We start from the raw sequence: 17,021 nt of genomic DNA, 5'->3' as shown, positions 1-17,021 counted from the left end.
TGTAGATAACGTTTCGTCAGAGTGGACAGAAGTCACATGTGGGGTAGGTAGCACATGTGACCTTCCATTTAATATCTACAGGCTCCTGCAACATCAGAATTTAGTAAAACGATTAATTACCATAGCTATGCAGATGATACACAGCTCTACATTACAATGTCACTTGGTTATTATGAGCTCATTTAAGCACTGTGCATGGAACAAATCAATGAATGGATGTGTCATAAACATCTTCATCTGAACAGAAACCAAACTGAAATCATTATTTTTGGACCTAAAGAGTCAGCACACAGCTCCATCTATTACAGCTGATGTAGTGATGGACCTGAACATTCAGAGTCACATAAAGACAGTTACAAAGTCGGCCTTCTGTCAGATGAAGAACATTTCCAGGATTAGAGGACTAATGTCACAACAAGAATTACTTTGTGTCCCCAGAGTCAGAACCAACATGGAGGAGCAGCATTCAGTTTCTATGCACCCACAAATTTGGAACAAACTTCCAGAAAACTGAAAAACTACTGAAACATTGAGTTTCCTTAAAATAAAGGCTAAAACCCCATTAGCAAGCATCTAGTACTACTGTAAAAGCCATAAAATTCCAATATGCTATACCGACATAGTTTTAAATTTGAACTGCTGTCACTATTTGTGCCCATACAATGAAGGAAATACAGTGTATGGGAAAAACTTCACCCTTTAAAGTGTCAACATGTGTGACATTTAACACATGTTCACCCTTAATGCTGAACTGGAGCATTAGATTGCAACGCTTTGGGTTATTTGAGTTTATTCTGTTCAGTCAATAGCAACGTGTCAGCCAGAGCAATAAAGTTTTGATTGGACTATTAACATACATAGTGGAGGAAAAATGTCCTTTTCCTGGCAGCAAATTGAGACTTTATTTTGAAAGTCTGATCTTTACACACAACAGCAAGAATGATAAAACCCTGTGGAGAAATGTGCAAAAAAATGCATAATTTTTTTAATTTGAATTTTCTTTCAAGAGATCCAAACCTTCCTGTAAACTTTTAAAATCTATCTATCTATCTATCTATCTATCTATCTATCTATCTATCTATCTATCTATCTATCTATCTATCTATCTATCTATCTATCTATCTATCTATCTATCTATCTATCTATCTATCTATCTATCTTCAAACTAGTGAATACCAGGGCTCGATTAGTAATGTCTGATTTTGCTTCCTACAGGACCTTCCATCAGCGCCCTCTACAGGTGACAGAAGGCTGGCTTTGTAATTGTTTTCATGCGTCAACAGGAGAGGGCGGAGTTACTAATTAACCGTTGCCAAGCATCACCAGGTGAATAATAAACGCTTTGATGTGTTGTACTTTTTTGACCACCAGATGTTAAACAGGAAGTGGCGCTAAATAAACAGCAGGTTCCACATTTGATGCCGTTTATTAGATGCCAGGCGACGCTGGAAAGCGCGCGCATTAATTCCAAATTGGCCTTCCATACAAACCTTGTCGAAACACTGAACGGTGGGGATGGAAGAGCACGTCTGCTCTTTGGTTTAACAGGACGGATGAATGAGGGGGAATGAAATGCATGACCAGCAGAGGGGTCAAAAGGTTTCTCAGTTTGTCTGTTCCTGTGTGTGCAGCGATCTCATCATGGCTGCTTCAGAGCGCTCGAGGCCTCTTGGGGGTTATCTGTTTGCTAGCTTGTTCTTCTTCTTGGAGAGCACAGCGGAAAGACTTGACTTTATCTGAAAGAAGGAATAAAATCATGGATTTTAAGAGTTACACAGTTTAAAATGGGTATAAAAAAAATCCCACACAGAGTTAGGATGAAAACATTTATGGAAACCATATAGAAACCTATTTGTTGCCAAGATTATCAGGTGTTGTTGATTTTTGGCTTCATTACTATGCAAAATGTAGACTATTTATCGTAGGCTGCTAGAAAACCAGAAATCTTTTTTTATTTACATACAAATTTATTAATGTTTTATCTATGGCAGCTTAGTACGAGCTACTGAGAGATCAATCTCAGAAAATTTCTAGGAAAAAAAAAAAAACAAAGAAATTTTTGAGTTTGAAAATTTGCCAGAAAAGAAAATCTGAAATTTTGAGATTAATCTCAGAAATCTCTGCAAAAAAAACCCCCAAAAACTTTGAAATTTGAGTTTCAAGTCAAAAATCTTCAAGTTTCAAAAGCTGAACATTTTCAACTTTTCAAGCTCAGATATTTCAATGTTTTTTCTCTCAAAACTTTCCGAGATGAATCTATTTTCTAGCAGATTTTCAACTATTTACACTCGCTCAGAAGACGAAGCATAGAATTAGATCGAATAGATCTGCCCCTATGGATTGGGCACATTATCACTGATGCCCGATCTTGAATCGGTTTCAGTATCGGTACCGATACAGATATTAATCTCGGACCGGAGAGTCTCTAGCTTAGCGTGGGGTGAACTGTGTTTAATAACAGCGCTAACGTTGCGTTTTACCCCTCAGCTCGGTCAGAATGTCGATCTTCTGGTCCAGGATTTGCTCCAGCTGGGTTGCATAAGACTCGACGTCGTAGTCCACCTCCTCCGTCATCTCCAGAAGAACCTTCTCGTCTTCCAGCCAGCGGATCGACTCCTGGCAACAGCAAACTGCACTGTGACGCTCTGCTGACATCTACAGGTAACACTCGGTAATTACATGAAAATCCTAACATTTATCCTCCATTTTTCCCCACAGAAAAACATCAAATCTCTGCACGCCTGCACTGCTGTACCTGGAACACGGCCCGGTGGTCCTCCAGCACCTGCTCCTCCATCTCCACCAGCTGAGACACGACTTCATGGAAGGTGAAGAGCTGTGGAGAAACCTCTTCCTCCTGAAAACAGACAGGAAACACAGAGACCTTTCTGTCTCGCACAAAATCATTTTGGTCATTCTGACCGACATAAAGTCTGATTTAACTTCAGACTGTGAGGGGGAAAAAAAAGTGTGTGTCTTTTTATTCGGTGTATAAAAATATCTGGTTTCAACTGTAAATAACGTTTTTGCATTTCATTACAAAACTGTGCAGTTTTGAATATTCAGCACTTTCAAGGACTTTACTCAGAAATCAAGCACTTTCCAAACCTTGAAAACACCAAATTGAAATTCAAGCATTTTCTAATGCATCTCTGAGTGCTAATGTGTTCAAAAGTGAGAAAAAAAACTTTTTATATTTTATATAGAAAAACCCTTATAAGTTTCAGAAACGTCTGGAAACAGCTTGTTTCTTTTAGCTTCGTTGCTCTATTTTCTTGCTTTTCTATTTTTATTTTATTTTATTTCGAACATGATAGAAGTATAAAATCACACACATGAACGAGGGATGCAAAACACACGTATTTTTGTACCACATTAATCTTAACATGCTCGAAAAGGAGTAGGATTATAAACTCTATCCCACAAACTCATACTATATTTTCAGATGGACCCTCATTATAAAATCCAATTTAAATAAATGTAATAAATGAATAAAAATCTTACAAAACTTTTGCCAGGAAAGAGGAAAGAAATGAACAAAACATAACATGAAGCACTATGAATACTTTCCAGATGCATCTTGTGTTTGATCATATAGACTTTAATCTCCATGTCAATATACAGTATATACAGTACAGACCAAAAGTTTGGACACACCTTCTAATTCAATGGGTTTTCTTTATTTTCATGACTATTTATAAGGCAAGAAATCCCACTTATTAACCTGACAGGGCAGGTTGACCTATGAAGTGAAAACCATTTCAGGTGACGACCTCTTGAAGCTCATCAAGAAAATGCAGAGTGTGCAAAGCAGTAATCACAGCAAAAGGTTGCTACTTTGAAGAAACTAGAATATAAGGGCTATTTTCAGTTGTTTTACACTTTTTTGTTTAGTGCATATTTCCACATGTTGTTATTCATAGTTTTGATGCCTTCAGTGTGAATCTACAATGTCAATAGTCATGAAAATAAAGGAAACTCATTGAATTAAAAGGTGTGTCCAAACTTTTGCTCTGTACTGTATGTTATATATAGAGTTGCACGTACACCGGCGGCTGTGTTTGCCAGAATTTTATTTATACTGTAAAAGTTTTTTTTCTTTTTTACAGTGTGTAATCTGAAGTGTAATCTGAAGTGATTAAAAGTCTGAATATGAATCTACTTGTGGTGATCTGCGGTATTTTCCTCCTGCTTCAGATCCAAAGACTTTTACCTTTAAATACTGTCTCTACTTTCTTGGTTTCTTCTTCTTCTGTGGTTTGCGACGTTTTGCTTACGTTCTGTTCGCAGAGCAGCTTGAGGTCGTCTCTCTGCGGGGAGCTGCCGACCCCCCACTGGGCCTCCAGGACCTCCAGCTGGGTGATGCGCCCCTCCTGGTGGCAGTCCAGAGCTGCTGCAGGGTCCACCGTCAGCTGCTTCATCCTGACAACACATCACAGCTTACAGAGGCGTCAGGAGGAAGAGGGGGGGGGCTTCAAGGCACAGGTTAGGAGGCGAGGTCTTGAAATAAATCAGTTAAATTCCTTTAGTAAACGATGCACAAAACAACATAATGCAAGTTTAAAACAGATGTAAACAATATGTTTTTTTTCATTCTTTTGGATTAAGAGCCCCAAAAGAAGCGTCTCAGTAACTGTAACTGATCTGCAACGATTTGATAGCTAAACAGAAAATCATGCCGCACTTTTCAGATTTAGCTCCGTGATCCATTTCCAGCCGGCTCTATCGCCTCCATGTTTTCACTATCAGGATCTTGTCATTACTTTAGTGTTAGTGAAAGCGTCTTCTTTCACAAGAAAATGTATCGAAATAAAAAAAAAAACCATTAAAGCTTGACAAAAAGCCCAGAAAGAGCAAGAACACGTTGTCAAGGCGATTTGGTAAATCACTGATATTTCAACATTTTGGACAGCTTTGAATCACATTAGGCTAACGGTCACTAAACACATCATTTATAAATAGTTTTGGACCCTTTTACTGTGTTTTAAATTGGAAGGAAAATATAAAATCTGGTCAGAATGAGTGAAAAGAGAAACAACTAGCAGTTTGTAAATAGCAGACCCTTTGTTTAGGACATTTGTCTCCAAGGCAACAACCATAGAAACTATTAGATATCACAGCGGGGCTGAATCTCTCCTCAGTGAACCAGCTTTATTGCCACTTTGAGCTGATTTCTTGATTTCTTAAATGACAGTAGCAGCCTGTTCAGATGTGTGGTCATGCAGGCATCATGTCTGCCCTGTTTCCCTTGGAGAGAGATCACAGATGGATGTTTCTTTGGGGGAAATGTTGTGGTAAATGGGTGCAGCGATCGTACTCATAAGTGGGTGAGAGCTCCGAGCGGCCGCCTCCGCTCTGAGAGAAGGGAATGTCTGACGGGCTGATGCCAAACTCCTTCACCCTGCAGACAGAAGAGGCAGAGGTGAGAGGAGGAGCATCTTCAGGTCAGACATATTTAGTGTGTTTACAGCCTCAAACAGTTGCATTAGATAATAAACAGAGACAGTAGCTAGTTGTGAATGTGTGAAATAGTCGGGTAGAAACTACATTTACATGAGCAACCTTTTGGAAAAAAATTACCTTTTCTACGCTCTGCTTTTACTTGAGTAAAATTTCAGCAAACATTTTTTAAACCAATAATTCACTAGACACACACCTGCAGTTTTTGGTGAAGCTTTCATAAGTTTTTATTTTTACATATTTTATTTTCATTAATACTCTGTAGATGTGTTTTTATTTCTTCCATATGGTTGTATTTTATGAATTTGTGATCAGCTGATGAACAATTGCATACTTGTATTTTTTTCTGCTTCACATAAGCCCAGTGGGCTTTTGCCTTTTCATGTACTGTTGTTAATATTTTTCTTAATATCCTTAATTTGTATTTTTAATTGTGCAAAATAACATAAACCACATTAAGTTTTATATTGACAGAAATTGATTTGGAAAGTGTTTTGTTTGCCTGATTTTTTATTATTTTGCAATTATATAAATTATTTTCATTTTGGTTTTTGATACACCAAAATTCCCACGTAACTTTATATTCTGATCTGTCTACTGATGTAATTTTTCAAAATGAAATAACTGATGTTTTGATCAGTCACTCAAATATTTTTTCATTCTTTCCTGAGTCATTTTCCAGCTACTTTTTACTTTTACTTGAGTAAAAATATGAACTAGTGCTACTTTTACTCAAGTCTAATTTTTGACTGCTCCACCCACCTCTGCTATGTGACGTAGTTTCCTAAAAAATCTCGTCATCAAACAGATAAAAACATTTGAGCTTCTAATCACAAGAAACTCGCTTTACCTGTTGGCATATCTCAGCGTATTTAATGTGTTTTCACAGGAGGCCATCCCAGGAGAAATGGTTGCTATCTGGAGACAGAGAATCATGATGTTGCTGTGCTTGTTTACAGCAGCGAGCGCAGTGTCCTTTGCTCCTGATGCCTCACCATGCATGTTCTTGAATTTTCTCCGATGAAGGAGTCTCTGAGGACTTGGGTCAGCTTGCTGGCCCGGAAGGGAGTGTGAGGTTTATTTCTGCCGAGGGCTCGGATGCATTCCTGCAGCAGGAGACCAGGAAACCCAAATTCACTCAAAATGATTTAGCATGTAACTATATAGACTGAAGAAGAATCACAATGGTGACTTTCTGCTCCAGTTTACATATTGTCTCTTTTTAAAGTCCACATTAGCTTAGATTTACTTTTACACATTCATGTTGTTTAATTAATTACACAGGTTTTAACATGTTATAAAAATGTAACACAATTCATTGCTTTTTTGTTTTTCTTTACATAAAAAGGTTCCAGTCAGAGCCTTTGTATTAGCCCATTTCTGGTAACCCTGTACATTTGATGCATAAGCAACAAATCTTGGCTCATTGTTCATTTTTGCTTCAAAAAGCAATTTGATTGGACGTAGGAAAACAATATCGTCGTGTTTAAGTTATGCTAAACAGAGTTAGCCTCTCAGTGAAGCTATTCAGGCCTAACGTAGCATCTCAGTGCTAAACATGTAGCAGCAGCACAGACGTCCCCAATGCTAACGTCAGCGTCCGCATTTCTAAAGAATATTTTCAAAGTTCCATGAAAGCTAAATGGTATAACAGCACTCTGCACCAATCTGATGGGTGAATAATCTACTGTGTACAAGTACATTTATAAAAATATATTTAAGATTGATTTAACATATGAACCAAATAAAATAAGACGTAATAAAAAAACGCTGCTCTCAAGCTGAAGCTCTGTTCCTTGCTAAAATATAATTGTCCATATTAAACTGCCCCTGTTCTCCCCAAAGAAATAAACCCAATACTAATGTAATTAAAAATGTTTCTATTTATTATAGATATTGCAGGTGATGTTGCAGAATTTCCACTAAATGTACTCAGAGGAACCTGAATACCAGCATGTCAGTGACACAGAGCGGGCCTCCATATGAAGCCGGTTCTGCTCTGGCTCTGTTAGAACTAATCAGGTTAGCCAGCGGCGTCTGGAGCCGGGGCTCGCTGACCTTCAGCGCCAGCAGGCTCTTGTTGATCTCGGCTCCTTCCAGTCGGGTCTGCCGGTCGGCGCTGGACGTGTCCGCCCCTCTCTCGTTCCCCGCCAGGTCAATGAGCGAGAACTTCCCGTGCATCTTCCCCCGCCGCCGCAGGATGATCTGGAACACGGCGTGGCTCCGAGAGGAGTGAGCGTTCGCTGAGGTCTGACCCGAAGTCCTGGAAATCCAAACTCTCAGTCAGATCTTTTCTGAACAAACTACTGCAACATTTGGCTCAGAGTTAAACTCCTCTGGCGTTCACCTGCAGCTGTTTCCCATTTCGATGAGCTTGAGGACGTCCTCGGTGCATTTCACCTCCCTCTCCTGCAGCCCGACCACCTGCACCTGCTGCTTCCCGTCCTCCAGGACCCGCAGCTTGGCTTTGCGGTTTAGCAGGTCGAACACCTTTAAACACATGCAGAGTGACTGTGTAATTAAGCCGCTCCGCTGTTCTGGGTTCAATCAGCTCTTTGGTTGTTGAGACGCTAACCTTTCCGCTGTAAATCTCAAAAAATGTGGCAAAAACTTGCAGATCCAACTTCTTATAAACAGGTTTCTTCCACATGAGAAAAACATCTCTGGCTGCCGTCAGAATGAAAAATAAAACCCAGTTAAGTTGAAGAAATGTTTAACGCAGCAGTGAAACAGGAGAAACTGACCCGACAGAGCATAGATGCCCTTTGAGCAGTCCTGGTTCTTCCCAGAAAAGTCTCCTCCCATTGTCTGAAAACACACACAGTCCAGCAGGAATGAAAAACATGAGAGGAAAAATGTTATGAATGGGGCTGAAATGATTAATCGGATCAATCGTGATCAATCAGATAATCGTCAACCAGTTTAGTCGATTAATCGTAAAATTCATCATATAGGCTTAAAAAAAAAGGCTATTTGCTGGAAGAACACACTCACTCAGAGCAGTGATTAAGTTGTAAACCAAAACTGCAAAAAAAGTTTTACATTTTGCATTTAAGAGACAAAAAAATTCCTGTCTGTGAATCTCTTCTACCCTAAACTCATCAAGTGGCATCTTTTCATATATTTCTATTACTGTATGAAAAATGCTTAAGTTAGAAATTGACAGAATGTGCCAACTTTTTCTATCTGATTAATCGTCACAATAATTAATCGATTAATCACCAGAATAATTGATCAATCGTTGGAATAATTGATAGACTAATCGATGACTAAAATAATGTCGTTATTTCAGGTTCATGTGAAAGCCCTCACGTGTGTTTTTCCACTTCCTGTTTGTCCGTAGGCGAAGCAGGTGGCCATCCCTCTCTCAAAAATGGTCTCTACCAGCGGCTGGGCCGTAAACCTGCAGCAGGGAAGAACATGTCAGCAGCAAAGCAAATACAAACTTGAGATGTACCGAGAACTTCTCTGTCGACCCAAATTGGAAAATATTCCAATGATTGACTAATCTCAAGAATTTGGAAATTTGCGTAAAATAAACAAAATCCCCACAAGCTAATGCATAATTGTGAATTTATTGCAATTTTTTTCACAAAGAATTGTCAAAAATATTGAGTTTAAGTGACTAACTCCCACCAGCAGGTGGCAATATTTCTTACTTCTTCTACTCTGCTGCCTAGTTTTTGAGCAATTTAAAATGTTTAGGTGTTCGATCTGTCTGCTTGTTATTTTTTCTTCATGTAGACGTCGGAATGGTTTTAGCTTGAAACAAATATTGCAAAATTCATCCATGCAAGTATTTCCAAAGCAGCGCCACAAAATCAGTGAAGTCGATTGCAAAACTCCCCCCAAAAAACAATCACCTGCAGGGACTGTCTAATGGATGCCTGGCTATGAAAAGAAAAGAAAAACTCCGACACACCTGTAAACCATTTCATTGGTGGAAGTCTTGTCGAAGGCGTAGTCGAATCGGAACGTCTGGTTCTCCAGGAAGCGGGTCAGGTCCACTTTCTGCTTCGGCTCGTGGACCATCACCACGTCCTTACTGGGAATGGTGATCACATCCAGATCCTTCACTGATAACTCTGAGGAGGGAGCACATGCTTTGATGCAGCAAGCGTTTCAATGACACACAGACATTTAACGAATCCTTGTTGTTTATTCTTGTGTTAAGTAGGAATCAGGATTGAAATAAGAAATGTCACATTTACAACATCAATTAGAACTGGAACAATGAGTATATTGTTGTAGCAGCAATAGTAGGAATTATTGTTGTTTTTCTTTTTTAAATAAAAGCAATTTATTTTCAATATTGTGATTCATAAGCTGCAACATTTTTACTCATGATTATCCTACCATGTGAATCCCACAGCAGGCCTTGTGAATGACATTATGACTGTCACCTATTTCATTACAAACTGTCATTTCTTTGTCCTGTATCGAGAGCTTTTTTTTCCCCCCCCTCAGGGTCTGCAGAATGCTGTATCCATGGCAACAACATCTGCTTCCTGTCGCTAGTGAAATCATGTGTGAGCTTGACTGTTGGTTTGAAGCTCAGCTACAGCACAAGGCTTTAACTATCAACTCAGACACCATAGCAGTCAGTTGATTACGAGGATAAAACGGTCTGAACACGCTCATCTTACCTTTTTTATTTAGGGGACGAGCGCGAACACACACACAGATCCTGTGCTCCTCAATCTGAAACACAAAAATCATTCTCTATTTAATTTGCTCTGTTTATGTCCTATTTTTCCTCATCTGTTGTTCCTTGAAATCATTTTCATTCTTGAATCTAGTTTGTCCTTTAGAACTACTCCACCACCTCTTTCATCCTCAGCCTCCATATCTGCAGCACCTCCTGCTTTCCCTGCCTAACCTGTGTGGCGTTTCTGACTCACAGCATCACTGGAGGTCAAAGGTCTGTAGTCCAGGCTGGCCCTGAAGTCTCTGATCATGCACATGATCTCATAGTTGGGTAGATTGACATCGACCTCCTGCGGTGAGACAGAAAGGACAAAAACGACAACAAAGAAATCAGCACGTCTTACTGCCATAAAAAAAAATTGTTCTTTTTTTACTTTGCAATGGTTTTAGAATGTCAGGGCTTGTGGACTCTGATTTGCTTTTCACTTTAAGTAGATTTTGTTTAAAACAGTCCACTTGTTTTATCAGTCCAGATTCTGTGTCTAGAAGGCAACAGTTCTCTTTATAAGCAGACCGAAAATAAGGAATGGATTTGTTTAAACCAGTAAAACAAAAAGAATGCTTCCTTCACAAACAACCTTCTTCCTTGCTGCACATCTCTATAATCAACAACAGGTGAGTGAATGTGAGTGTGTGGCTGTGTGTGTGTGTGTGTGGGTGTGTTCTGTCCTCACCTGCGCCCTCTTCTCTCTGAGCTCTTGCTGCTGCAGACGTCTCTTCTCTCGCTGCTCCTGCAGTTTCTCCACTTCCTTCACACAGTTGGATTTCCTTCGTGCTGGAAACGACAAATCAATGAATTTCATTTTATTTAACCTTTATTATTTTATTTAACCTTTATTATTTTATCTAACCTTTATTTAAAGGGCAGCATTATGTATTTTCCAGTCACATATGCAATTATTATAGCACATTTTAAGTCTGCTTACAAAGAGAACCTGGTTCAACCTGGTTGACCAGGTGCAGATGCACAGTTCAACCAGGTGTTTGCTAAAGCACCGTAAGTTGTTATAAAAATATCACTTATAAGCAATTGGACCTCTGTCTCTTTAAGTAGATGCTGGTGTTCCTGAAACTCCGCCTCCAGGAAGTCACCACAACATGGCTCCTCTATTAACCCTTTAACGTTTTTACCAGCACTGCACTGAGAAGTAGCTCCTATGATGAGCTCATCAGATGCTCAGTTCAACCAGGTGTTTGCTAATTGCTGCTGGCTAGTCTGAAGGAGCTGAGTGGGGGAGGAGCTTTGTCCTTGAAGGCGGTGTTCAGTCCCCTCCACGCGTTTTGCACAGCTGAATGGTTGCCACGGGAGATTAAAGGATTCCTCAAACAGGCAAGCAACACTCCAGCTATGATTTTGATGACAGAATCACATTATAACATGATGTGCAGCTCAAAAAAGCCAATTTCACATTATCCAGGTAAATTGATAGAGAACAAATTCTCATTTTCAGCAACGCCGTGTAAATAAATAATGATTAATCACTAACTGAGGTATACAGACTGAAAATAAAGCAATTTGCTTAAAGAGTAACATACTCAGAGCTGTAATGAAGCCAAAACTGAACAAAAAATATACATAGTTTGCAATTAAGATAAAAAAAGACTTTGTGTGTAAAAATTCTCCTATTAAGCACCTTTTGTAATCCAATTATTAATTGATTAATCAATAAATAATCACCAAAACAACCCTATTAATAAGTCAAGCAGAAAGGGCAAAGCTTTTCACATGTTCATGTCAGACATATTTTTTAGCTGCATCCTTTGCTACAAATGATCCAGAATAAACTAAAGCAATGCTGGGCTTTTGCACTTTAGGCAATAAAATGTTTCTTATTTAAAAAGGAATTGAATTATTGTTTAATTGCATCTTTGAATGAATTTCTAAAGTTGCATAAAATAAGGTGAAGTGGTTAAATGAGAAATCTGCAGAATGTGCCAATTTAATTATCTGACTAATGGACTAATCATCAGAATAACTGGTTAATCGTCAAAATAGTTGTCAAAATAATCAATGAATAAAATAACTGTTATCATTTTCTATTGTCTCTATGTGGTTTCTAGGAGTCTTTATATGTACTTGTTGGTTTATGAACATTTGAACATTTGATTTACACATAATGCAGCCCAAGAAGACAAAAGATGGACTCAAAATGTAACTTTTATCTACAACTAATTTATAAAACAGGGAATAAAGGATTTCTGGAAACGTAGCATAGAAAAAAGCCCAGCACATACATCTGAGGTTGACTTGACCTTACATAGATTTAGCTTCTAACTCTAATAGTATTGAGAGATGATGAGCAGCTTGTGTCACATTTAAATGACTCAACAAATAGAAAAAATCATACAACAGTAAAAAGAAACAAATTAAACTTCAACATTTTTCTTTAGTTGCAGGATTTAACAAGATGTGCAATTATTAAAAAGTTGCAAAAACTGCATCTTGATGAGTTTTTTTTTGTATCCACATGTTAGTCGTCCAAACAGCCCCAGCAGGAACTGAAACAAGCGCTGCAGTATGACTCCACCGGCAGTGAAAGAGGCTTTGACTAGACGAAGACCAGCTGTCTGGGGCTGGGAGCATGACATCACTGGATGGGACCGCATCAGAACACGACAACAGAGGGGCTGGACGCGCCACTCAGAACCAAAACGGAGCCGTGCGCGGACCCGAGCTCGTTACCGTTCTGCTGCTGCATCAGAGTCTCCTTCACTGCAGGCTGGGGGGTGATGGAGGGCGGAGGGGGTTCTGCAGCCTGGCTGTGCTGGCTGGGACGGGCCCGGGTCGTTCCCACGGCTGCAGCTGCAGAGCAGAACAGAGCAGAGCGTTGGTCGTCGTCACAGATTGGAAAAGAACCAGACATGACACAAAAGTTGAACTTCAAATTCTGAGATCACCATTTTCTAGTTAGGGCTGAATCGATTCATCGATTAATCAGACTAATTGTGACAAATCGATTATGAATCGTCTGACTTCAGGCTATAAAGAGAAATCCATAAAATCCACACAACTTGGGACAAAAAATTGTAGTTTCAAGGAGAATGTTCTAGATCACTCATGTTTTCTCACTGTAAATTCTAACAAAACTAATCTATAATTTAAACAACACGTTAAACATGCTTACATGTTCACTACTTTACTCCATAAATGCTATTAAGACTGTGCCACGTAGAGAGCACCTTCAGCTAACTTTAATAGGATACTACAGAGAAACAATCTGAGATATTCTAGCATTTAAATCAGTTGGTCAAATAAATTTACAAACAACAATCCAATCAGAGTGACTGGAATTAAAAGATTTTATACCTGATCAACAATTATTAGAGATTAGGCAAATCCCACCTTTTTTCCTGATCAGTGAACATAGCACGCATTAGCATGAACAGGTGGTAGCTGACAGGTAAAACTGCAAAGCTGCAATGAAAACACTTTTTTTTTTATCAACTCATGAGTCAACCGGTTGTTACTACTGGAGAAAACGACAAAGAAGACGGCAACAGGAAGTAGCTGGAGGATGATAGCACATTGTGTTTTTTAATGACTTATTGAGTGAACACACTTATTCACGTGTGATTTAAATTTATTTCTTATTTAATGAAAACAATGCAATAGCTAAATTGTGGGGATTTTTTCCAACAGAAGCAGATTTTTTTTGCAAAGATTTGCGCACATTTGTAACGTAAACACAACTTGTATAGATTTTTGCAAAGTTCTGAAATAAACTCGCCTGTTCACAAAAATATTTAATCACAGACATTTACGATTTAACCAGAAGCTCAGCCAAATTTTGACTTTTTCCATCTTCCATAAACAGACATTTTCTCTAACTTCACCAGAAAGTGTCCAGTAACAGCAGGGTGCCAATATTTCTTTAACTAACAACAGTGGGAGTATTCAAAATGGATAGCAGGTCAAACATACCTCTGTTCTCCCGTGGAGCATTTTCAGGTTTAGGTATCGCTGTGATCCGTCGGGTCTAAAAATGTAACAAAAGTCAAACGTTCGATAAAAAAAGAAGCACACATGCCGAACAAAACACACCATGAAGTCGTACGCGTCTGTCATCAAGTTTAAACTTTGAGAAAATGAATCTTTTCTTAGTTTATAAAAATTAATCTATGTCATAATTCGGATTAAATAGTTGCAGTGGCAGGATTTTTTGAAATTCCACACATTAACCTAAAAACAGGACATTTCTACTTGATAACAGTCCGTTGTTAAGTGAAGAGCAGACCTTGGGGACTTTGCTGGTTTTATTGATGCTAGACGGAGGAAGAGGAGCTTCGGGACTCTGAGGTATTTCTTCATCAGGAACGACATCCGGATTCAAAGCGAAGATGCTCTCCAGGTCGATCTGAGGAACACAAGACGACCACAAGCTGTTTATCTCTGTGAGAGCTGAAATAAAACCAGAATGGTACAATTACAACAAGTTTGGTGGCAAAGTTTGGTGTTGGGAATGGGAGCAACTCTAACCCAGAACATTTACGATCCACTGTGGCACATAATATTTGATACTGTCAAGTTTAAAAGGTGTATTTTCACACATGATTTGTTTCTGTTTTCTTTTGTTTCCAAAAGCTGCTCTTTCTGTTTCAGTAATAATTTCAATAACGTTGTTTAACATATAAAATATAAGAAACCCTTATTTCATGTACACAGATCAATAAGTCATTGAGTCATTAAGGATAATAAATATTCATCACATCGAAAGAATCCGAGCTAACTGTGTTAAGGTACTTTACCTTTCAGCTTGTATTAAGTGCTTAAAACACAATGTATCTGAAATAGAGACAAACAAATCTCTAAAAGATGTTCTCGCTAAGTTTTGTGGCGTTTAGCAAATAGAAATAATTTTGGGAACTCTGACTGACCTAAAACAAGAAAAGTTTATTCTGATTTAACTTCAGACAGTGAGAGAAAAAAAGTGTTTGTGTGAAAATATCTGGTCTCAACTTTAAATGATGTTTTCCAATTTTAGGCTTTTAATCAAATGTTATATTACACTCTATTACAAAACTGCGCAGTTTGTATTATAAAGCACTTTCAAGGATTTTTATATAGAAATCGCATACCAAACCTTGAAAACAGCGAACTGAAATGAACGGATTTTCAGGGATTTTAAGCGCCCTGACTGCAAGTGCGTTTCAGATCACGATAAATTCGACTTATTGGGGTGAAACACAACTCAGAGCAGCGGCAGGTGTACCTCCTTCCCCTTGGTGTCCCCGTTCTCGATCCACTCCACCGTCACACTCTCATTGTCTTCGTGTAAGGACGTGACCATGGCCTGGTGTATTCGCCCTGCGGTGAAGATGCAGACACAGGTAAATTCAGACTGCAGATGCTGCTGGATCCTTAAAGTCAAATCCAAACTAAACCAGCCCCCCCCCCTCCCCACCACCATGTTCAGGTTTTTTTTTTTACAAGCTTTTCTTTTTGTTGTTTTTGATTAACAAAAATAAGCTAAATCAAAGTGTTTGAGGATGTAAATATTTTATGAAAAACCATCATGAAGCCAATGGGTGTGGCTGATGTGACTTTTCCCTGTCAGTCAATTAATTTGCTGCTCAAGCTAATCAGCTGCTTTAAGCTAAGATCATCATAAGGGAGACAGTAGTGAGGCCAAACCCAGCAGGGATCAGCTGTTTCTGGTTTTATTTTTAATGAGGTATAATGAAGTGAGAGGCCCATGCAGCCATCCTTCAGCAAAGCATTCAAAGGCCACAGCTGGATGCTGCAGTGCAGAGAGGTGGATGAATCCACCCTGACTCACACCGGAGGCTTTAATCCCGTGACGCAGAGGCAGCGGGGCAGGTTTTCATCCCGTTCACAGCCGGACAGCCGTGCAGGTGGACGGACCTCCCCGCCCGGCCGGCCGGGTGGCTGTCGGTCTGCCGGGTGGCTGTCGGTCTGCTGCCCCGCAGGCCTACCGGCTTCAGACTGCATGACTAACATGCGACAGCGCGGGGCGGAGGAGCGGAACAGCCGCGTGTTTACAGGCTTATCCGCCTCACACCGCGCAGCTTTTTAGCGCTACAACCCGGAGAAAGTGTTCGTGTGACCAGCTTGCGTTAGCTAGCAAAGGAGCCGTCGGTGCTGCTCGCTCCTCTCCTCCGGACCAGCCGGATGGAGCGGCGTGCGCGCGCGCTGCTGGGCCGGCCACGTACCGTCGCTTCGCTTTATTTCCACGTAAATGCCCACGAATATCTTCCCAAAAATCCCGGCCATTTCTCCCCCCGTGTCGTCTTCGCCTTGTCGCCCAGTCCACTTTGTGCAATGCTGCGGAGACTGGGAGGTCACTGGCGGCCAGTCAAAGGAGAGGCAGCGGAGAGAGGAGAGGAGCTGGTGCGCATGCGCGCATCTCTCGCCAAACCTCTAGCATCCTCCGTTAGTCCTCACCTGCTTTCAGCCGACATGGTCGCCTTCTGTTTGTCTGACGAAAGTAATACTACTTAATTTTTTTTTATTCCGGCATAAAACCACAACAAAAATTGTACTCAAGTAAGAATACTTCAACATATTTTTATTTGAGTAAAATTTAAAAAATAGCCATCCAAGAAAATGCTCAAGTAAGACTAAAAAAAAAAAAAAAAATTGTAAAAAGGCTACCCAATATCAATCAATCTATATTAAGAAATTACATAATCAGACGAAAGGAATATGAAATATTTTTTGTATTTTACAGACCAAAAAGAAAACAATCCATATAACTAACATAATTACAAAATAACAAAATAAAATATGACAAAAGAAACTTTTCCAAGTCAATTTCTTTTAATATAAAATGTCTGAAACTAACTAATCATAAAACATAAAATAGATTATAACATTGAAACTACGATGAATGTTT

General features: G+C 39.4%; 1 protein-coding gene across 1 annotated transcript; it reads right to left on the bottom strand.

Annotated features, from left to right (window-relative positions):
• Positions 1-1,305: 1,305 nt before the first annotated feature.
• LOC102228162 (kinesin-like protein KIF2A) lies at positions 1,306-16,521 on the bottom strand. The gene is made up of 21 exons (XM_014475170.2): positions 16,339-16,521; positions 15,378-15,472; positions 14,403-14,522; positions 14,090-14,144; positions 12,851-12,970; positions 10,842-10,942; positions 10,362-10,457; positions 10,107-10,161; positions 9,383-9,545; positions 8,773-8,863; positions 8,205-8,268; positions 8,036-8,127; positions 7,808-7,950; positions 7,519-7,723; positions 6,456-6,566; positions 6,311-6,378; positions 5,318-5,401; positions 4,278-4,422; positions 2,756-2,857; positions 2,481-2,616; positions 1,306-1,736 (listed from the first exon to the last, which is right to left on the bottom strand). Exons 1-21 carry the CDS (start codon positions 16,397-16,399, stop codon positions 1,651-1,653), a joined length of 2,193 nt encoding a protein of 730 aa, XP_014330656.1. The 5' UTR covers positions 16,400-16,521; the 3' UTR covers positions 1,306-1,650.
• Between the last annotated feature and the right edge of the window lie 500 nt (positions 16,522-17,021).

Source organism: Xiphophorus maculatus, chromosome 8, assembly GCF_002775205.1.
Source record: "Xiphophorus maculatus strain JP 163 A chromosome 8, X_maculatus-5.0-male, whole genome shotgun sequence".
In the NCBI taxonomy this organism is placed as follows: Eukaryota; Metazoa; Chordata; class Actinopteri; order Cyprinodontiformes; family Poeciliidae; genus Xiphophorus; species Xiphophorus maculatus.
Note: the sequence above shows the minus strand (reverse complement) of the source record. Positions and strands in the feature narration are given on the sequence as shown.

Excerpts from the sequence above, each read along its gene's own strand:
- LOC102228162 (XM_014475170.2), bottom strand. The coding sequence starts at position 16,399 with ATGGCCGGGATTTTTGGGAAGATATTCGTGGGCATTTACGTGGAAATA. Across the intron at positions 12,971-14,089 it reads TGCTCCACGGGAGAACAGAG|CTGCAGCCGTGGGAACGACC; the intron begins GTATGTTTGACC and ends TCTGCTCTGCAG. Across the intron at positions 2,617-2,755 it reads ACCACCGGGCCGTGTTCCAG|GAGTCGATCCGCTGGCTGGA; the intron begins GTACAGCAGTGC and ends TGCTGTTGCCAG.